This window comes from Pempheris klunzingeri, chromosome 8 (assembly GCF_042242105.1).
Source record: "Pempheris klunzingeri isolate RE-2024b chromosome 8, fPemKlu1.hap1, whole genome shotgun sequence".
Lineage (NCBI taxonomy): Eukaryota > Metazoa > Chordata > Actinopteri > Acropomatiformes > Pempheridae > Pempheris > Pempheris klunzingeri.
The window spans coordinates 19921586-19943903 of NC_092019.1; the positions used below are offsets into that span (position 1 = coordinate 19921586).

Here is a 22318-nt window from a genome sequence, read left to right on the forward strand (position 1 = left end):
GGTCGTCAGATCCCATGGCCTTACTCTGAACAGCTGTGTGCTGCAGTGGTAGGTGATTCGTGCAGTGGATGCTGCTGCTGGTTTGAGAAGCTGAACCACATGGGTTTCTCAAGCGTTTATATGTGTCACAAGGGCATTGTACCTTAGGTGGTGTTTACTTTGGTAGCTGAGGAGAGCAGGGTTCTTGTTGTTTTTTGTCAAGGTAGCATCTGGTAAGAGGTGGCATTACCAAGTTGGATCATGGAAAAGTGGGGGAAACCCCGCAGTAGGTGCGACCAAGGTTGATCCTCAAGACTGTTGTGTGGTTCATTTGGAGAGTGTTGTGGGTTTTGTCAGACGCCGTGAGGGGCTGCCTCTTCGTGTCGCGGAGGTGGAAGGATGCATAGTTCTTTCTGCAGTGCACATAAGGGCAGCATAAGGAAGTGAGCGTACAGTCCTTTTTTAGTTTGTGTCAGAGTCAGGCTGAGAGAACAGAAAGTTACCTGTATGGAGGATGTGTGGACCAGGATGTATCTGACAGGAGGGCTGGCACAGTGAATAAAATGAAATTTCCTAAGACTTATGGGAACTGGCTCGGCTGACTGAAACATTTCTGTTTCACCTTCCTGCCACGTTTTAGCCATTACTGTTGTGTTCTGGCATCAGCACTGTGTAACAGACTGGGGGAGATTTTTTATTTTTTTTCATTCGGTTCTGTCCGAATATAAACACAGCTGTTACGCGATACAAAGAATTTCGTGTTCAGCCAGGCCACCAAGTTGTCCATCTGCTTTCTGCATGTCAAGGAGAACATGTGAGGAGTTTGGGATATTTTAGACCTTGTAACAATTTTGAAAGAGAATTTATTTTGTCCATTTGAGACTGGAGTATGTTGGAAATGTGCTCACATTGCCACATTTGCAGTTCCCACACACACACATATGGAAATTATGACACATTTCCTTATAAAGGCCCACATCTTACTGTGTTGGCCTGTTTCTTTGGAGGGGGTAGCAACTCAAGGCTGTGATGCCTGTGCTATAATCAATTGAATAACTGAATAATAAAAAGTCACACATCTCCCATCACAACGATACAGCATAGCAAGGCTCAAGTCATACCACTTGGCCTTCTTCTGAGAATGCATTGTGCAAACAGCTCCTGTGACTTCCTCATTCGCTCTTGTGGTTTTTTGAGTGAAAAAGCATCCCCCTTTTTATACTGCTCTCGTCATTTGCCGTCTGCCTTCATTTTTGATCGCAGCACTCTGAGGCAGCAGTGATGGCAGGCACGATTGCTTTGCCACTTCAACAGTTTATAGCATCACTGGACGGTTCTTGTCTGCCAAAAATTTTACAGGTTTGCTCTGGAGTGTATTTCCAAGGTAGGCCTGTTATTGTTTTTCACTCTCAGTCACCTGAAGATGAGCGTGTACATAGAACAAAGAAGAGATTACTTGAGAACATCTGTTTAGACAAATTGGAACGTGTGTGTATTTCTGTATTGTGGCTGTTTGTATCTATTACATACAGGTCAGAAAAATATGAAAAAGTGTTATTTAGGCTTGATACACTGCTGAATTATATTCTTTTTTTTTTTACTTTTTCTTTGCTCTGTTTCTCACTTTCTGTTTTAGGGTCCATATATGAAATTTCTGGAAGTGAAGTGTGCTTTTCTACCGGGGATCTAATAAAGGTCATCGGCATTGAGCTTCTGTCAGTTTGCTGCGAAGACATTGGCAACAATGAGAAGTTTGAGCTGCCTATCAACCACACAGGTTGGTTCAAAGGTTTAGGCGAGAATTTGTTTTGTAGCTGATTACTGACACTCTGTCACTGCTGTTTCTCAGGACTGTTCAAGGTTGTTCCGGAGGAGATGCCATACACTACCATCGAGGAGATGGTGAGCCTGAGGCCTGTGGGCCTGGAATCCTGCCTGCCCTTCACGTTCACCAGCCGCTCAAAGATGACCTTTGACGATGTCATGCTGGGGGCCGGGACAGCTCTGACGGTGCTCTCCATCGAGCGGCGTGAGGGCGAGGAGGCCAAGGTGCGCTGCCATGTTAAAGGACAACAGGAAGCCTCTGCTGAAGTGTGCATCCCGCTTTCTTCCCAAGGGGAGTTTATCGAGCGTGAGAACGAGGAGCGCTTCACTCTGCAGGAGATTATGTCCTCGCCCTGCCTGCGTAGTCGAAGGTTTCGCTTCATCAACACCACCAAGTGTGAACGGCCCCTCATCCTCAGTCCAATATACCAGGTCCACGCCATCATGAGCTGTGAGAATAACCTACTTTTACATTTTCACATACTTACAAATATTATGGTTATTATTTTTATACATTTCCAACACGTTCATCTGTTGATCTGAAGGTCTCACATTAACGTTTTTGTGCATTAATTATCCTATAATGTGTGTGAATGTAACTTTTTTTCATTTTACTTAAGTAAATGTGATTTTGAAGGACTTGTACTCAACCTCAGCATCTCCATTTTATATGTATATGTAGATTTGAGAGCCAGATATTGTATTTTTGTCACTTTCCAGTTTAGAGCAAGTATTTATGTAGAGATTAAGATTTTACACACAAAAAAGATCATTAAATACGCTGCCATGTCATGCATTAAATAACCCAATAGTCAATAAAATAGTTCGAATTGGCACCACATTGACCAACATTAATGCATCAGTAAACCATATTCAGTGATATGATATACTGCATTAAAATATATTTATATTACATTTATGTCTAATGAGTACTTTTACTTCAAGTACACTTTGCTGATGATGATATTGTTCTATTGTTATATTGCTACTTTTACTAGTAGTGCTTTTGCTTCTAGTAAAGGTTCTAAATGCCCTCTGGTTTTAGTTAGTATAATGTCATCAAGTGCCTTTTTTCCATTTTCTAACATTATTTCTCCCTTTTTTTTTTTTGCACAGTGAGGAAGAATGTGTTGAAGTTTCCGTCCAGCTTAGAGGTGGACGTGATCGATGTCACCGAGCTGAGTAAGGATGTGAATTTTGTGACGCCGCTCAGTCTGTCTGAGGTCATTTCCCAGCCAGGTGAATCCTTCCCTGCGGTGGTAGAGATACTGGAACGCCCAGAGACCCGCTCCTTGTTCAAGTGCAGCTGGATACCAGGGCTCAGCCTGAGCAGCCACCTGATCTTCCACAAGACAGGAAACTCCACCATGATTTTATTGTCCAGCCTGAAGAGCCGAAAGGCGGCTCAGTACTTCCTGGTATCTCAGCAGTACGGTGGACGGTTTCGGAGGCGGCCGCGGGAGTTTAATTCAGTGTACGAGCTGTATGTTGCTTCAACTCAGGTGCCAGGTCTGAAGGTCAGCGTCACACGGAACTGTGAGGAAGCTGAGGAGGAGGGCCTGCCCGCCCTGAGTGTGGGGGAGCAGCTGGAGGTTGTTCGCTGTGAAAGGATGGAGTTGCCTTGTGAGAGCAGCAAGGGCCAGAAGCAGTCCGTGGATGCTCTTTTGTGTCAGCGTCTCCCAGAGCCTGATGATGGGGATGATGACGACGATGATGGTGACGGGGAGGTCAGGCAGGGGGATGAGAGAGAGGAGATTCTTCTGCCTCTGTACATGCAGGGTCACTTTGTGGAGGTCCTGACTGATAACAAGAAGTACAGACTCAGGGACTTGGGTAAAGAGTTTAATTTGCCGCTGGATGTTAAAGTGGTGAGCCGTGATACTGAAGTGGAGACAGATCCACTAGTTGGGATTGCCTGTCTCAGAATAGAGGGGACTATGTCAGAGCCCACCATCCAGGCAAGCTTTCCACACAGGCCAGAACACTGCTTCGAGATCCCGACCCAGTGGCTTTCTATGTCCGTCTGTTTTACCAAGGACCCCCTGCCGTGGCCCAGCGGCCAACCACCCAAGTGCCAGGTGGACAGGGTCACTGAGGTGACTGACCACTTCTTTTATGAATTTCGCAAACAGGGGAACTCAGACGAAGCTCCTCCACCTCGGCCCCCAAAGCCAAATCTGTCGTTGTCAAAGTCGTGCAAAAAATCATCATCGAAAGCTGCAAAGAAATCAGTCAAGTCCAAACATCGACCAGACAAAAAAGCCCCAACCAAAGAGTTAGCCGATTTGACTTTAAATGGCAAAAGAAGGCCCCCAGCCCCCCCACCTCCCGTGAGTATTACATTTCCCACAGCTTTTCAGAATCTATGCTGGTTCACTTGTAACTTCTTGTTTACTTCTTGTCATGCGTATCATGTTTCTATCTAAAACACATCACAGTGCCACTGCTGCTGTAAATTCTCCCACAATGTGACTTTCAGGAAATCTCAAATTACTCAGAAACATCAAGTCTCAGCAAGATGCAAACACAAGATGTTCCCCTTTTTGTCGCTCTGTGAAATAAAACTGTTTCTGTTTTTTTGTCTCTTCCCCTTATTGTGCAGGCCATCTTTGATGATCAGCCTCCGCCAGTCGCACCCCGAAAGCACTCAGGGGACAAAGAGAAAATAGGCAAGGCTCTGCCAAACACTTATGTGGAGCGGGAGGAGTCGCAGAGGAAAGGTGAAGCTCTTTTCCGCAGACTTTCTGCAGGTTTATGCCGCACTGGCAACACTTAAGGGATAATTCCAAAGTTATTCTATGATTTTATCATTGTAAACAAATCCCATGAAAAGACCAAAACCAACAATACTTTTCAGACTTCTCCTCGCTGTCTGCGGCACTCTGAGCCCTGAGCCCATTTGCTCCAACTGTGCAATTGTTTGGGACTATATTAAGTAATGAAGAAGAAGTCATCCAGTGAACCATTGTGGCTCAGTGAATATTTATGGATAATAACGGAGCTCTAAGAACTAAGTATAACAGGTTTTGTCCGCACAGACAAAACTCGTCAGTAGGATCGATCCATTTTTGTTTATTGTCTTTTTATTGGATTTGTTGGCAGAGAGTTATTAAACAGAATATCACTAATTGATAATGGTGCCTCCCCCCCCCCAGTCTCGCTGCATGACGTCACAGCAGACGTGGACAGCGACCACGACTACGAGACTGTGGATGAGACTTTGGTGGAAATGATGAAGACAGCACGAGAGAACATCATGTTCTACTAAAAACTGTGTTCTCCGGCAACAGCAAAGCTGCACCTGTGGATGACTGGGAACTGAATTTCAGAGTGACAACAGAGAATGTTATATTATCCTGAATAATGTTATACCAATGTAGCTTGGCAAGTCTTTTACTGTGAGACCCACAACCTGTCTGCAAAATCCTAAATATTGTCTTCAAACTCCTCATGTGATTTAATACCACGCTGAAGAGAATAAGATTTACTTAAGGCTCAATATGTCAGTCAGAGTTAATATGAAATTATCCAGCTGTACATTTCTGACAGTAAACTGGGCCTATGGGATGATTCGCAGGATTTGAAGCGGCCCATGAAGCTTTTGGAGACTGGTTACATAAGAGCAACCAGCCAACATGTGCGTCAAGTGCACGTTTGGCAATAACACAGGGGTGACATCACTCGGTTATGTAGACAGTTTAGTAGCAGAAATGTTTGGCCACAGTAATATATGTCATCGTAACAGCTTCCTGCCCTGTATCACAATTCTAAAACACCCGTGCCTCTCATGTGGTGAGCGAAACTCCTCGGCCATTCATTTGTTCGATCAGCCCGCTCATCCTCTTCAAGGCTGTGGGCTGCTGTGACTGTGCCATGTACAGAACATCAAACTAAGACTACCCTTCTAGTATGTGTTGAAATGATATTGTACCTTTTTGCCACCTTTTGTTCAAACTCGTCAGCAAATAGTTGATCTAACTATACGGTAGTTTAGGAGGTTACAGCTTGTAGGTTTGTATAGAATACAAGAGTTATATTGTGCAATATTACGTATAATGTTTATAGTCCATCCTGGAGCAAAAGAAGAGCAACGCTCTGCAGTCGCACACAGTCTTAATATGACACCACAAACAGCCTTGAAAATGACCAGAGTTGCATGACTTCCCTGTTGTCTCAAAGAAATGCACTCTTAAGCTTCAGGGAGGCGGTGATGGGTTACATGCGATTGGAAATGTCAAACTTCTTCTTTAATCAGAAAGGGCTGACAGCAGTCATCGCTGGGAGGCAACAGTCTCGACCACAGCGACCACAAAAAGGTGGTCAGCCAGTCTGTCACACAGTCAAGGGCTAATGCTGGCACAAGCGGAAGCCACCAAACTAATTAGAGTTTGCTTACTTTTCACTTATATATGCTTGACTGGCTTTTTAAACAACGCAGAAGTTCATTTTGTGCATCGCGTCCATTTCTTTTAAAGTTGAAGCCATTTCACGTAGAGACACACTGTGGGTTCATTTGTCTGAAGACATCTGTTGTCATTCAGCTTCAGAATCCACTCAGACCTATTTGGCTCATTCATATTCAGTTAAAACCTTTTTTTCCCCCCCGTGTGATCCAGAGGAACTTTGTAGACAGGTGCGTCAGCCGACACGTCTGCATTAATCGTAGTTGTCAGTTTGTAATGTCACAGCTATAAATACACATGTAAATGATGTATTTCTGTATTTAAATCTTAATCAATCTGCACAAACTGCTTGTTCATTAGGGGATTGTGTCTGAATAGAAGATTTTATTTTGATAGAAAAACAGGATTTTAAACATGTATGTGTAAAATAATGGGCAGTTGCACCAAGTGTATTTTCTATACATTTTTTATTTTATTAAACAGCAAAAATAAATTGAGTGCTTATGTTCCATGTCTTTAAAATTAGAAAAATGTGGAGGGAGGGGAGGGTGGGGGGTGGTAGTATTAACCACCAACAACAGCTTCCTGAACAGCAACACCTCTGGGATTTGCAGAATAGCAGAAGCAACCTCAGGAATACAGGATGTGTAAACCACACGAGTCACCAAACCTAAACCGTGCGTTCTTCATCTAACAGAGAGAGAGGTGCACCGGGGCTTCACTCAGCTCATGGGGGTTGTGAGTAACTGATAGCTTTGAGTTAGAAAACCTGTAGTGGTGATTCTTATCAGGTTAAATTCAAATAAGTGGTGCTGAGGAGGTGATGGGGTCTAATCATCGTTGTCTGTTGATTTGTAGTGGTCTTCGTCGATGGTGGAAAAGATGTGACCTTCGTTGCTTAGGAATTCCACTGCTTGCCTGTCAGAACACAAAGAGAAATACGAAGAGTATTTTTTAAGCACTTTTCTTTAAACATAAATTTCAGCACAATTTGATGCGTGCTACGGAGGGATCTCATAATGGCCGGTATAAACCGAAGGAATTATCACACCAAAGCAAAACCAGGTTTGCGTCACTGTACAACATATGGGCACCTGGCAAACATGGAGAAATAAGAACCTGTTGTTGGAGGGGAGCCGTCACAACACAGGTGATTTCATGTGACTCAAGAGATGAAACAATTACAGGTCAGAAAAAAACACAACGTTTTCTGTTTCTTGAAAGGGATGACAGTTAAGGCAAGTTTAAGGAAGAAATCAAAATTTTGACTGCTGGCCTTTAACGAGTGGCTCTCACTCTGGTCTTTCAAAACCAGCTCGCCTTTAGGCTTTAGTAGAGGGGAGAATCCTGGAAAGTGTTTGTAAGGCAGCATCCCTTCCACATAAGAGTATCTTTAAAAGATGAAACCAGTCCGGTAGCACGGGAGCACACTCTTACGACATTTGTGCTCAGGCCAGCTTATGTGAACAGACATAATCAAGACAATGTACATTTTGTCATTCTAGCGTGTGTTATCCTCTGGGGATTTAAAGGGGAACGTCTCTTACTTGATGATGGACAGACTTATGCCACCCAGTCTCAGCTTTAAGTCCTGAATGCTGATGCCCTGCGGTTCTGGGCAGCTTCTTATCAAACTCAGCACCTTGTGGGATGAACAATGATGCATTAAAACAAAACGCAAGGGAAAAAAAAACAAAAAAAAAAAAACAGAAGCAACCTTCAACTACCACTTCTGAGCTATTCTCACGCAGCTCACAGTTCTAAATAGGAAGGACAGGAAGTATCCGACACTGTGGTGCGACTTGTTTCATCTGTGCATGTGAGAAAATAATGCCTTTGACTTGACAAATTAGTGACGGTTTCCACATTCAGTCAGTGTTCTTGTTCACATTCATTAGTATTTAGCAAACAGCTTGCTTTGATCATGTCTGCAGTATATTACTGTTCACTGCTCAGTCTTAAAAGTTCAGATATCAAAATATTCTTTTTTGCGTTTGCTGAAAAGTTTTAAGATATATATATATATATATATATATATATATATACACATACACACACACACACACACACACAATTATATATATATATATATATATAAAATTGACTGCTAAAGCCCACATGGGTTAGGGGTTGAGGTTAACCAAGCCGTATTGTATTCCAAAATTCTGATACTAATATATGTTTTAGGCTCACCTGATTCTGGTTTGCGCTCAACCCATTGTTAAGCATTTCGTTGGCACCTGCATAGCTCCCTCCCACGTCCGGCCGGGACGTGGGTGTGGCGTTGCTGCTCATTCCTCCTCCTCCGCCACCCGACTGAAAGAGAAACAAAGCTAAGTGGTGTTGATAGGCTTCCTTGCAACAGCAGTTATAGTGTAGTAAGTGATGGTGATGTAGAATAGTTGTGTAACATAACTAAGAAAGTCTGTGCTTTCTAAATAAACACTGATGCGTCAGCTTATTGGTTTCTTCAAAGTGACGGCATGTTTCATATTTGACTGATTTTTTTCAATAACTTAAGCAAGGCATTCTTTTACGTAGGTAGTATAACAGCTGATGGCTAACCTAGATTTCAACAATAAGGGTAATCATGCTTCACATTTCTCACCGTGCTCTGAGGTTTGCCGAGAGCCATGTGCGCTTGGACAACCTCCAGCATGTGTGAGGTGATTTCGTTCATGTCCTCCAGGGGCCTTACGCTGAATGCCACGACAGATCTGTGGTTCTGAGACAGGAAGACGAAGGCAAGTCAGATTTCACAGAGAAACTAAAGGGAGTGAAAAACGCTGTGACACCTCTCTACACACCGTTCTCTTGGCAAACTACACTGCATGCATTTAAAAAAAAAAAAAAAAAAAAAAAGACCACAAGAACCACGTTGGTCAATACAAGGCACATCAAGAGTACAACCGCTTAGGGATCATAAAGTTCCTGCTTTTTTCTGGGTACTGTGGAGAGAAATTAAGAAAAGTAAACTCACCTGAAAGGAGCGCAGATTGCCAGAGACTTTGACGTAGGTGCCTGGAGGCAGGACAGTGCTGTCCATACCAGGGTCCTGTACGAACCAGAACAACAGTGTTGCTATAGGGCTTGTTTAGCAAACTAAGACACGTTACAGCTTCTGAGCGAAGAATAATAAAAGATTCAGATTTTTTCCCCAACAGAGATATCCATGCTTGTGGCAAAAAGTGCAGGATCATGTGACTTCATGCATGTTTTTGCGCATCATATCTTTAGTAACTGTGATCTCGTGCCTGTGAACCAAAACTCCTTCAGGCTAATAATAGGTTTGAAGTTGAGAAGTGAAATTCATTGCTGACTAGAAGTGACAGTCAGTAATGACTATTCTAGTAACAGCGAGAGGATCTAACATCCAAAAATACTCCGACTTTTAAATGTTTGAATGGCCTCGACTGAACAGGGACCGCCAACAATGTGGCCTTCTCAGTAGTGGTTCTAATTTATTGTACGTTTATATTTTTACAGACAAATGGTTCGTGCACCTCTCATAAGTGACTGTGTTTAATACACCAGCAGAATATCTAGCACGCTCACTGACCTCTGTGTCTACCCACTGCTTCACGTCCATGGGAGCACCTGTCATGTCGTCGACCTTATACTGGATGTTGGTCATGGATTTGTCTGTGCTCCTGATGACACCCACAATGGTAACCTGTGACACCGAACATGAACAGTGAAATCAGGAAAGTTAAATGGTTATGTTCCTATTATGTGTAACATCTTTTGAGTTGGTTGATCAAAGTAGGATGTGTTTTTTTGGGGGCAATCTTCCCCATTTTTTCACAGTACCTAAGGGTGAATTGTTCCTATGCTCACCGTTAACTCCCACTGTCTTTACAGCCGCAATATCATTCTGCATTTGTGTCGACAAAGGTGCCTTACAGATCAAGTTTAAATTCAGTGCTGAAACCAGTTGATTAACTGACGTCTAAACTGACAACTAAGGATGCTATGAACAATTATTTTCATTACTGACTAATCTGCCGACAATTGATCTTTTTTTCTACAAGAAATGTCTAAAAACAGGAAAAAAAAAGAACCACTGTATTTTCACAGACCAAGATTATATATTTATATTGCTTGTTTTATCCAACCAACAGTCCAAACCTGTAAATTCTGTAATTGTGTATATGCTTCAACTTTTGTATTGTACTCTGGCAAAATAATTTCCTTCAGGATCAATAAAGTTGATCTTATCTTAAAATATGTAGTTGAAGATCATAGGACAAAAAAAAAACCCATCACTTGTTAGAAACTAGACCTCACAGACGTTTGACCTTTTAGCTTGAGAAATGAATGAGAGGATGAATCTAGTATCAAAATAGTTGCCAGTTGTTTTTCAGGTTGAACAAAATGGGCAATTTACAAAGACATGAGCCAGGCCTGAGGGAAACTGTGGCACGCATCTTTCACAATACCATATAATTGTTTTCATTTTCTTACCTGGGCAACTTCCACATCTCCTACTCTGAAGGCCTCATCTGACTGGGAAGCAGACATCAGCTGAGACACTGTGCAGGGGATGATCTGTGTGGCACGGGTCCTCTGCAAAACACACACACACACACACACACACATTAACTGATTGCTGTGCCTCACCATCCAACTGCGAGTGTTTCCATCAGTACACAGCAATATCTACACACATGCCTAGATGGGATGTGGACATATACAGTAATGTATTTGATTGAGATCAATTATGTTAAAAACCGTTAGTATACTGCAATAAATACGATTTAGTGTAAACTTGAGGGTGTTGTTTTGATCACTGTTCAGCACAACTTTAATATTCCCAGTGGGTTGTTAATAAGTTGTAGTGTGGACTGCAGGAGTACAAACCCCTTTCTTCTCTCCTCCCTGGGATAAGCCAGGTGATGCGAAGCCTCCAGGAGACTGAGTGTACCCTCCGACGCTGCTGGACTCACTGTATCCTCCTGAAAAAGCACAAAGGCGGTGACAGCTGAGATGAGGACACGTTTATTCCCCACGCTTCTCAATTAAAAACACTACTTTTCGCCCAATGACATCAAAGTCAAAGACACAACAACAAAGAGGCAAGTTGAGTCGAGCTAAGATTAGCCGCAGCTACACTGCGTCAACAAGCCGAGCGGACCACTTTATGAACACAACAGCGTGGGAATCAAACTCACCCTGATTCCACATGCTGGCACCTTGTGGTTAAGAGGATAGAATCAAATGTGAAACGTTACTGTGGGTGCAGAAGATGGACAACAGCCTCACAAAGGTTAGCTGTATTGGCTTCCTGCTTGTGTTGTCCCGCGCGCCAAACTCAATGTACCGAGCATGCGCGCAGCAGAAGTCCCGCGAAACACTATCGTGACGCTGCTGTTATAGTTGCCCCGAGTAACGCTTGTCAGACAGTCACTCCTCTATTTATGCGTACAAATACCGTCTTTGTCACTGAGACAAGCGAGTCTAACTCAAAACGATGGCCCTAGAGAAGACAACTGCATGTGGTTGATATAGGTCGTTGGTATCCTAAGTAGCTTTGAGAAGGGAGTGCCTGACAGACAAAGTTCGGGGCAGAAATACAAACCATTATTCAAGTCTTGGATGCCTTCAGATCCAGTAGGAAATTGTGCGTACTCACAATCTACTGCATTGTAGCTTCGGTGAAAACTGTTGTGTGAACCTCGTGTGCACTATTCTTCCAAAGTTTCACACACTAAGTGCTATACATTTCTCAGTTAGCAAACGTAAAGCGTATTAAGAAAAAACAACAATTTTGGATATCTAAATTGTTGTTAATTTACCTAACATCTACTATTTAAACCTTTCTGCTTGATCAACTCCTTATTGTCGAATATGAGCTGTAAGGAGCGTTATTAGCTCCCTGTAACAATTTCAAAAATATCAGTTCACTTCAGGTAGTTGTCCATAAAGTACAATTACCGCATACCACATACCACGTAAATGACTGCACAGAGAAGTACGAGCATCACCCGAAGGCAGCATAAGCACCTGTTCTGCCTGTTTAAACTCAAAGAAACATCACGTTTGCAAAGCAACAAAAAAGGAGACATTAAACTGCGATTAAAGAAAAGAAAGTACATGCACCCATTTGTGCTGTGAGCCCATAAAGGTCTATTGTTTATTAATTATTAACACGCCGCAGAGGTCAACTGTAAAAGATGCCTGCTGATTTTATCTTTAGTCTACATAAAAATAGCTCGTATGAACTGATTGGGCACTCAAGTGTATTTGATTCCTATTATGGCACTCAGAAATCTGTAGCCCATATATACATGCTCTCTAGTCATTACACCCTGTCAAGATCTGAGTTAAAACTTAAAATTATAGTTATAGTTTACAGTATTGTTTTGCTTCACGGTTTACATTAAAGTAGTTGCGTTCAGGGCCTGCAATCAGAAATCTATTGACAAAGTGGTCAATTCTGGTTTGATCTGAGCAAAAGGGAACATGTGGAGCAGATCGTCAAACGTGTGGAGCAGATCATCAAAGACACGTTAGGAGTAGCAGTATCTGATCTTGCTTGCTCTTTAAGACTCGGGCCTACCTCTGCGACCTGGACTTGACTTTTGTCGGATGTTCGTTTTCATCACAGATGTCAACATGTCCACAGTAACGCTGCTCCTGCTCCTCTCCTGTCTGCTTTTCAAACAGCTCCTTGCGCTGACAGGTAAGTGACCAAAAGACCAAACGGGCAATACAACATTGAGATATTTTTCTTGGAGAAAGCAAAGATCCTCTCACGGTGTAAAGACCGCTTCGTGAGCGTAATTACGCGTGGTTTTCATCCAGGAACCTTTTGGCACATCACGGATCACCACTGGGACCACAAATACAGACTGAACGACAATCCCGAGCTTGTGTGCGCGTCCAGCGGCGGACGACCTGCAACCAACGCTGGCATATTTGGAGACTACGCTTGTGACGCGCCGTGGCACCTTATTAACTCCTCTGTGTATGCCATGAAGGATATCCTACCAGACCCGGACTTCATCGTGTGGACAGGGTGACTGCTTTAGGCGGACTGTAACAGTTTTGCTTTTTGTTTTTTTTATTAATGAAATCAAGTCCATCTCTCAAGAGACCAATGTTTGTCCTGTCTGGAGGTCTTGTCTTGGTGAATGAATATTGCCATGGAGCTACTTTGTAAATCAAATTCCTGCTTTGGTGTACCCTTACTAACTGTGAGGCCCAAAAATAAATCAAACCCTTCCCCACTCACTACATCTGTTGTTTTGCTTCTCAGAGATGACACACCGCATGTACCCAATGAGGATCTGGGAGAGGAAGCAGTGGTCCAGATTATCGCCAACCTAACCCACCTCATTAATCAGGTGTTTCCAAGTGAGTGTGAGGTCAAGAGACAACATTTGTATTGCGGGGAGGCAGCAAAACACTGGGGTTCAGCATTTACTGTAGTGCTGTGGTATGGAATAATTCATTTTAATGATGAAAGCTTTACATTTCTGCCTTCCTTAGACACTAAAGTGTACTCGGCCCTGGGCAACCATGACTACCACCCCAAGAGCCAGCTTCCCGCAGCCCCAAACAACATGTATGACAGAATAGCAGAAATGTGGCAGGACTGGTTGGATCCAGAGTCCAGAGGAACATTTAAAAAAGGTGGATAGAGCCTCCTGTGATACTTTGAGATTTCCTCACAGATTGTGCATGAAACACCAACTCTGCACTTAAAAGCACGGCCGACTGTGTCATGCATATTCTGCAATATGTTTTCTTTACGTAGGTGGCTATTACACGGAAAAGCTGCTGAATCGGACAGGTTTCAGGATGCTCGTCCTCAACACTAATCTCTACTATGACCACAACAAGCTGACCCAGGACATGGACGACCCAGCAGGCCAGTTCAGCTGGGCGGACCGCGTTCTTACCGAGGCCGCCAAGAACAACGAAAAGGTGAAGCATCTTGTCTATCCGTGCCTTGTTCCAGGGGTGAAATTGAATTTGATAGGGAGCTTCACAGGCCTGCATTACCCTCTATCCTGCCTCCATTTAATTTGCTGTCATTTTGAATAACCACTTAGAGGGCGATAAAACGTTTGGTGCACAATGAATACCTCATTCCTCTTTTGAATGCTGGGGGGTAAACAGGAAGAACACTTTCAGTATTTCTTCTTCATTCAATCAGATGCTCCCTAAATCTGAGCCCTGGCGGGGAGATCCAGCCCAATTTAACTCGTGCCTTGCAAACTTGTTTACTGACACTACATTGACTTTCTCTATCAGGTGTACATCATCGGCCACGTTCCCCCGGGTCATTTTGAGAAAAAGAGAAGTAAGCCGTGGTTCACTGCTAAATTCAACAAGCGGTACTTGGATTTAATTCAGAGGCACCATGCAGTCGTACTTGGACAGTTCTTTGGCCATCACCACACTGACAGCTTCCGGATGTTCTACGGCTCGGACGGTAAGGTCAGACTGGTGCAGCACTACTGATGCTACTCTGTTTGGTGTTTATTTTTACCATTTAATTTCTTGGTTGTGACTCATGTTCAGTGTAAAGATGCTACTTATTACCTTTGACACATAATACTGTGGTAATCAGAGGTGCTGGCCCCTTCTGTTTCTACAGGCTCTCCTATCGGTACCGTGTTCCTCAGCCCAGGCGTCACGCCGTGGAGAACGACACTTCCTGGGGTGGTGGATGGGGCCAACAACCCTGGGATTCGTATCTTTGAATATGACACCGAAACACTTCTTGTCAAAGTAAGTCAAGGCCAGTCTGTAGCATTTCTATTCAGATTTGTTTAGGAGCCGTTCTGTACCTCTTTGTAAAAAGCCTCTTTGTATTTGAAAAGGATGTGCAGCCTCCACTAAACACTTCTATTCTTCTGGTTTCTGTCTCTCAAACTACACAGGATGTGGTGACCTATTATCTCAATCTGACTCGTGCTAATGCAGCCCGAGGACGCTGGGAGAAGGAGTACCGTCTCACAGAGAGCTTCAGGCTGCCAGACGCATCCCCAACCTCCATGCATCAGGCTCTGGAGCTCATTGCTAATGACCGCTGCTACCTACAGAAGTACTACGAGTTCAACTCGGTCAGCTATGACCTGACGGAGTGTAACAGCGACTGCCGTGTCGACCACGTGTGTGCAGCCAGGGAGGTAGACTTTGACAGCTATCAACGCTGTCTTAAAGATGGGGCAGCCGGCACTAATGCTGGTTTGCTGTTGGTCCTCTCCGCGGCCGTAAGTCTGATGTTGGCCAATAGGTTCTGATCATCTGCATCACAGATGATGTTTAAAATAAATTACTGAAGCTTCAGGGACTCATTGGATTGACAAAACTGAAATTCACGATTCAATTTACATTTGTACATAGAAGTTAAATGTTTACATTGGATTTGTTCAGCTTGTGTTCCCTGTTTTCCGAACACTGTGGTCACTGCATTTGCTTTAAATTACAATATTTAACAGTCGTAATTTAAGTAAATCATGCACTAGATGTCCTTAAGCAGGGAGAGAGCAACCTTTGGCTTCAGCAATCTTGAGTGCGGCCTCTTTGCCTTGGTTTATTGGCACTGGTTCAATATTGAGTTTCCAGTAACTGGAGTACTTTGTGGTACAAATGCACACACCATTCAACTGTGATGTTCTGGATCAAACCCACACTTTTGCCAAAATGTTTCTTTCCCATCCAACTCTACTATTTCTTTTTAATAAAAATGCCAGAAGCAGTTCTTTATTGGCTGAATGTTATTTTAAGATTAGAACCAATAAATAACAGTATTATCATCAAGTCTACTGTTGATTAATGGCAAATGCATCTACTCAGGCTGCTAAACATATCAGATAAAGCTGCATTATATTGACTCTATGATAGTTTCACACCACTCAATTCAAAACGTGATTGAACAACATGACAGGTAGTGGACTTTGAGCTGGCTGTGAAGACGCCGTCATTCACCATGCAAGGTTTGTACTGCTTTTTAAGAGTGAAATCTTGAATCCTCTATCATCACATCTAAAGTGTTTCTATACATGCAGATGCAAAAAAATGCATTTCTTTATACGCTGAGCGATTAATGTATAGTGTCACTTTATTCATTTTACCAGTTGTTTGATTGTATGTTTTGCTCCGCTTCAGTTCATACACTTTGGTCACGACGATGTGGTGCTGATGTGATGGTGCTTAGCTGCTCACATGATCAGGACCTGTTTAGTTGAAGTGAAAGGCTGCATGGCCGCGTCCAGAGCTCTGCTGCAGTCTTGGAGGCCCACCTCGGTGCAGGCGGGGGCCGTCAGCTTTCCCTGCTGGATGAGGTGGCACAGCTCATCCAGCATGGCTCTAAATGCCCCTCCATCTAAGGACAAAGCATAATTTCTAATTAAATAAATTCTTTTGAAGACTTACTTTGGTATCTTGATGTGTGAAAGAGGAAACTCCATGCCAACTCACCATTTAAGGCATCTCTCTTCCACCGTGTGACCCAAAATCCCCGCACCTTCACATCCTTGAAAATAAGAGCACTCTGGAGAGAACAAGCTTGTTAAGTGTACTGAGAAAAAAAAAGCCTCTTTGTTAAATCTGGGTTGCCGTAGGAGGATTCATCTCACCACAGGGACAGTAACTGGCTGTTTGGCCATCCCGCCATACGTCACCATAGATCCTCCAAACCTGCAATATGTGGGAGTTATGGCATCATGTGGTCAGATTTTCTCTTCACTGTCAGATATTAGATCATGTCAGCATAGATGATTCAGCATCCTCACTGTAGATGACGCAGCAGTTCTGTTGCGCTTTTGCCTCCGACTCCATTCAGAGCCAGTTTAGGCTTTGGACAGGTCTTTTTAAAAGAAAAAAATGAAATTAATTATAGTACTGACTTTATTCACCAGTGGCCAAGGACATGATCATGTCTTTTAACTAGTCCTCAGACCCACAGACCTTGAACAGCTCCTTAGTCTCCGGCCGCCTCAGTGCCTCTTCCTTGATCACGTGAGTTGCTCCGATGGCCTTCAGCCTGTCACTGAGCTGTGTGAACTCTGGCCTTTGAAAAGGAAGACACAATATAGAAGTTCATTACAGTCATAAAGTCTAACACACACAGAAAGACACTTGAACAAAAGACTTCACTATCTCACAGTCAGCTGATAACAATGAGTGTCAGTTATTTACCTACAATGTTTTAAAAAAAGTCATGCCTTTAAACTAATCTGAGTTCACCTGTCTCTGATGACATTGATAGTATTTATTCCCCTTGCAGCAGCAATCTGTATTACGGCCTGTCCAACTCCACTGTTGGCTGCGTTCTGGATCACAGAGTCACCTGCAAGGACAGCAGAGAAACTGTCACACACTGGAAAATACTACTGCAGAGCGTGTCATGTCTTCAGAGAAAACTGTGTAATGTTTTTAAATGTTATCATTATTTTGGTGAAGGAGGGTGCGGGATTCCTTCAAATGTAAGTTCAGGCCGCAAATACCGGCCGATAAGCCTGACCAACGCAGTGGTTTTAAAATCACTGACAGACTTTTTCTGTAAATCACCAGCGCTTTAAGTGGTCTTTCTAGTCTTTTAAAATATGTTACATTTTTACTGAGATGTTCTGCAACCAGGGGACTGATGGTTTCGTCACTCTGGTTGCTAAAAAACTATTTAACCAAATAGTAAGATAAGGGGAATCCTTCGGCGTCTACCTCCGCATGTGTAATCCAGGGGTTTGGAGTTCTATGACAGAAAAATAATGTTAAGAGCATGTGTGTGGAAAAGATACCTGGCCTGAGCTCTTCAAAGTCAGAGAGCATCCTGAAGGCAGTGCAGGGGTTCACCCCCAGCGTGGCCGCAGACAACAAGGGAATGTTGTTCGGTAGCGAGATGACGTCGTCTTCAGCTAGCACTGCCTCCGTCCTCCACATCCCTGCTCACACAAAAGGCACAAAACTCTCGCGGTTGGAGACATAACTGAGAGCCTGTGGGCTAGCTCATGAAATTCAAGCTGTAATGTACCTAGACCAGCATCTTTAGGGATGACCCAGTCTCCTGCTTTGAGAGACTTCACTTGGCTGCCCACCTCTACGACCTGGGCCACTCCCTCGTTGCCCCCAACGGCTGGGAGGTCAGGCAGGATAGCATAGGTACCTGAAAAAACACCGTCAGATAAACAACTGATCTTCACACCATGCAAAAATAAATACCGCGTTACTTTTGTTTTTGCTGTCGTAAAGCTGTTTTCAATGCAATCTCTTGTATGGCTGCTCCTGCCCTGTGTGGAGGTAACCAACGAGCCGAATACCTTGAATCATGTTGATGTCAGATGGGTTGATTGGAGCTGCCAGCATTTTAACCAGGACATTCTTTGCACCTATGGGAGGAAGATCTATATCCTCCAGCCTGGCAAAAAATAAATAAATAATAGGTAAATAAAAACTAACTGCTGTTTAATGTCGCTGACGATTGATTACAGCAGGGTTTTAGTCAGTTGAACAAAACAAGCAATTGAACGTTGCATCTTGTGAGAATTTTTAATGTAGATTTTCCAGACCATGTCTCAACTGCTGCGTGGGAGACAATCCCTGGTGGTCCCGTAGAAAAGCTTAGGGAAATACTGCTTTAAAACACTTCTGAAGAAGCACAAATGCCATCTTTGTGTCTTGGGAGTGTGGACCGGGCTCTTCGCCCTCCGTCCTCAGGGGGGCAGCAGTGAGCGCACTACAGCGTGGCGCACCGAAACACAGCGAGGAAGACGCCGCACTGGAAAACAGACTCAGATATGCAACACAAAGGTGAGATTTATGCTTTAACAGAAGTGTTTTCAAACTGTGTTTTTCAGAGAGACGTCACGAGTGAGGACTCGCGGGTCGGTTTGGCAAATATGCGTCTAGTTTTCCGCTCTGCTTGAAGTTATAGAGCAGCTTTACTATGAGAGAGTCGGGCCTTGGAGGAGCTAGACGCATACTCACTACTGCATGTGTGTGTGGTGTCAGGGATGAATCACCCTTGTGTTTAATGACAAGCGCCCTTACTTAACGACTTGAGACGGGTCCCCGTGTTTTCTGTACAGAAGAGCCTTGCATGTTGGCGCTGCGAGTCCTGCTGAGTGGCTGAAGAGAGAAACGCTGGCTCTGCCGCCGAGCTTTGACATCTTTAAAAGAGCTGCGACGAAGCCTCCTCTGCTGGCCGTCTGTCTTCTTAAGCAGACTGTGTGGAAAGGCGACCACATGGTGACACAGAAGCACACTTTAAAATATCCAAAGAGCACCGCACAACTCAGTGGTTTATGTCAGGAGTGTGAGTTTAGCTAGCGGTCCTCTCAGTGTGCCGCCATATTGGATGTTACCCATAAGGTTGTGTCATTGAAAACAGAGAGCAGCGCCCCTGGTGGACAGCGGAGGTACAGCGCCCTGGGTGTCAGGAGGTGAGCGGGCAGAGAAAATAAATGAGGAACTGATGTTTTTCTTTGGTTTATCGCTTCATGTAAAGCGGTACAGTGAGAAGTAAATTTTTAGTCATATCTTTCTCACAGCCTGGGTATTTCTTTTTCAGATCATACCCAACATAAAAAGACATTTCTCAGAATCATTCCTACATTTGCATGTCTGGTACATTTGATATCTTGACTTGGCTGAAAAAGCTGCATAATCTTTACATTGTAAAATAATGTTCGGCGTATTTTATTTGATTAAGGACTTTATACACTATTGCACTATATGCACTTCTCCACACTGTATAACTGTTGTTTTGCATTAGTTAACACATATTTAGTGCTTTAGTTCTCATTCATTTTGGTTTCAGTTAGTTTCCAGAGTTGGTGTGCTCAGTGTAGGTGAGTTTTAGTTCAGTTTTTATTAGTTTCAGAATTAGTCTTACTCATTTCTTTTAATTGTGTGTGTGTGTGTGTGTGTGTGTGTGTGAGAATTGGTATTACAATACAAACATGTAGACATCATCCCAGACTCAATAAACATCTGCACTAATTCCTCCTCGTGTTGGTTGAGTTGACAAATTTGACCAAATTGACAAAGACTAAAATTGTCAAGTTTGTATTTAAATGTAGTTAACTAAAATGATTTTTCACATCGACTTATACGTTTAGTTTTCCATAACATTAATAACCATGGTATTCATTGCTGTTAAATAAAACATGGCAGATTTACTGAAGCAAGACCTTTAGTCGTAGATGTTGGTTGTGTACGACCTCTGTTGTAAGAGCAGGAGAGCAAAACAGACACATGAATATTGAGATATTTACTAGGAAATTGAGCAGATCTTTACATATAGAAACAGAATCACAATAATACTTTGAAAAGCCTACATGCTGCTCATCACTGACAAACTAGCCATTAAACCAAAATAAGATGGATCAAGATAGTTGTAGCTTTATGGCAGTAAACATTGATACATTCATCAGTAATAAATGCACATTTTTTTGGAAGCAGCTCTAGCCATTCATCTGATAAGATACAGCACAAATCAAACGGCTGATGGTCACAAACAAGATGTACCATGAAAAGCAAACACAAAGCAAACTGTGGACCAGAATGCTTGATGCGCTTCAAATGTTACCCTGAGCACGTCTTGCAGGTCCTTGGATTTTAAAGGTATATCTAACCCATCTAACACCCGACAATCATATCACAATAACACACCACTGAGGGGTCACTTTGTTGCAATCAGAATGTCTTTCATGGACATTTCACAGTTTCCAAATGATACTTTGAAAACATCACTACAGCAGAATATTGCAGACATCACAATATTAAAGTCTTGTCATTCAACCTTTATCTGAAAAGTGGATGTCGTGATCCAACTAAGAGTTTGACAGTTGAGTTGGTCAGTGGAAAGTTAACCATAGAGATTGAAAAAAAAAAAGGACATCATTTGTGTTTCCATTTGTGTTCCTTTTTAAAATGAAGACAACGTTTTCAAGTTAGAGGAGACACTGACTCTGCAATCCAAAGTGGTATTTTCAACTTAAAAAAAAACACAGAAAAATAACCATTACATGTCCTGAGTCAAATGATCAAAGCTGTGTTTTCTTCTGCAACCATTAAATGTGGAAAAAAAATATATATATACACACCACCTACCAGCAGCGTATGAAGCAATATTTGAGTGTTAAGTCATTCATGACACATTCTTTTTTGTCATAAGCATTGATAGTCTGAAACACCAAGCATCGGCCATGTGTTGAGATGAGACAACCCCGGATCATACACTACTAGCCCCAATCCCTTTAACAATATTCTACTACATCCCCATCTACAACGATTAAAGAGGAAAAAAATACAATTATAGTGGAACATTTTCTTCATATCGTATATCATGGCAAGTTATGTCAAAGAGGAGAAAATATAAAGATCATCACCACGCTGGGTGCACGGAAAGAGTCAACAAGCTTGTGAATCTCAATCTTAACTGTTTCACATCATTTGTAATCTTTGCCTTTTTTTTTGGCCACAATCTTTTTTTTTTTGTGGGTATTTTCCTTGAAAGTAAAAAGAGAAACTTCTGCACCAAGACATTCCCAAACCCATTTTACTTTGGCTTGCCTGTCCTATGCTTCACACCGTGCGGGTGAGCATTGTTCCCTGCTTTGTCTCGAATAAACACTCCTCGACTTCTTCCAATCAATCTGAAGCATTCCCTGAGTTTTCAGATTGCCAATTTCCTGAGATGAGTCTAAGAGGAGTGGAGTTTTTTTTTTTTTCCCCCAATCAGCGACTGACTGTGTGTGGTATGAAAATAAAAATAAAAATGATAGCAAAGATAGAACACATATTCAAAAGAGATTAAACTGAATATAAAATGAATTAATGCATCTTACACATGATTAGTGCAGAGTAACATTGCATTGGTTTTGGCATAGATAGGACTAACAATGGGACTCTCTTCTGAAAGGCTCATTGTCCAAAAAAAGGTTAAAAAAAAATATACAAGGCCAAGAAAATAAAACAAACACACACCTTACGTCAGTCCTCATAATACTATGTCCTCATGCAGTATGTACTGCATACTGTTATTCTTGTGTTGCAATATATTACTGTTCAACTGTATTCATACCGCATTGAATTATTGTTAAGGACAATGACAATGATTTATCAAGCACATATGTACAAAGTAATATAAGTACCTT

The 22318-nt window shown here is 42.7% G+C and overlaps 4 protein-coding genes across 5 annotated transcripts; 2 read left to right on the top strand and 2 right to left on the bottom strand.

Moving 5' to 3' along the window:
• Window positions 1-1260: 1260 nt before the first annotated feature.
• themis2 (thymocyte selection associated family member 2) lies at window positions 1261-5144 on the top strand. The gene is made up of 6 exons (XM_070836175.1): window positions 1261-1363; window positions 1616-1756; window positions 1829-2254; window positions 2920-4133; window positions 4406-4523; window positions 4959-5144. The coding sequence occupies exons 1-6, from the start codon at window positions 1261-1263 to the stop codon at window positions 5069-5071; spliced, it is 2115 nt and encodes a 704-aa protein (XP_070692276.1). The 3' UTR covers window positions 5072-5144.
• A 1512-nt stretch (window positions 5145-6656) lies between these two features.
• Window positions 6657-13014, bottom strand: rpa2 (replication protein A2). 2 transcript variants are annotated; one of them, XM_070835384.1, is made up of 9 exons: window positions 12766-13014; window positions 11067-11161; window positions 10671-10772; window positions 9766-9879; window positions 9187-9261; window positions 8815-8931; window positions 8400-8522; window positions 7754-7848; window positions 6657-7124 (listed from the first exon to the last, which is right to left on the bottom strand). In XM_070835384.1, the coding sequence occupies exons 1-9, from the start codon at window positions 12821-12823 to the stop codon at window positions 7037-7039; spliced, it is 867 nt and encodes a 288-aa protein (XP_070691485.1). In that variant the 5' UTR covers window positions 12824-13014; the 3' UTR covers window positions 6657-7036. The 2 variants fall into 2 exon arrangements, with proteins under 2 accessions (XP_070691485.1, XP_070691486.1); XM_070835385.1 differs by lacking the exon at window positions 12766-13014 and adding an exon at window positions 11378-11529.
• On the top strand, window positions 12783-15902 carry smpdl3b (sphingomyelin phosphodiesterase acid like 3B). The gene is made up of 8 exons (XM_070835383.1): window positions 12783-12888; window positions 13011-13224; window positions 13465-13562; window positions 13698-13841; window positions 13966-14135; window positions 14466-14646; window positions 14812-14945; window positions 15098-15902. The coding sequence occupies exons 1-8, from the start codon at window positions 12795-12797 to the stop codon at window positions 15458-15460; spliced, it is 1398 nt and encodes a 465-aa protein (XP_070691484.1). The 5' UTR covers window positions 12783-12794; the 3' UTR covers window positions 15461-15902.
• Window positions 15903-16009: 107 nt separating this feature from the next.
• On the bottom strand, window positions 16010-19511 carry mecr (mitochondrial trans-2-enoyl-CoA reductase). The gene is made up of 10 exons (XM_070835390.1): window positions 19209-19511; window positions 18479-18576; window positions 18193-18324; window positions 17960-18103; window positions 17409-17511; window positions 17130-17232; window positions 16955-17028; window positions 16799-16859; window positions 16641-16713; window positions 16010-16545 (listed from the first exon to the last, which is right to left on the bottom strand). Exons 1-10 carry the CDS (start codon window positions 19403-19405, stop codon window positions 16382-16384), a joined length of 1149 nt encoding a protein of 382 aa, XP_070691491.1. The 5' UTR covers window positions 19406-19511; the 3' UTR covers window positions 16010-16381.
• Between the last annotated feature and the right edge of the window lie 2807 nt (window positions 19512-22318).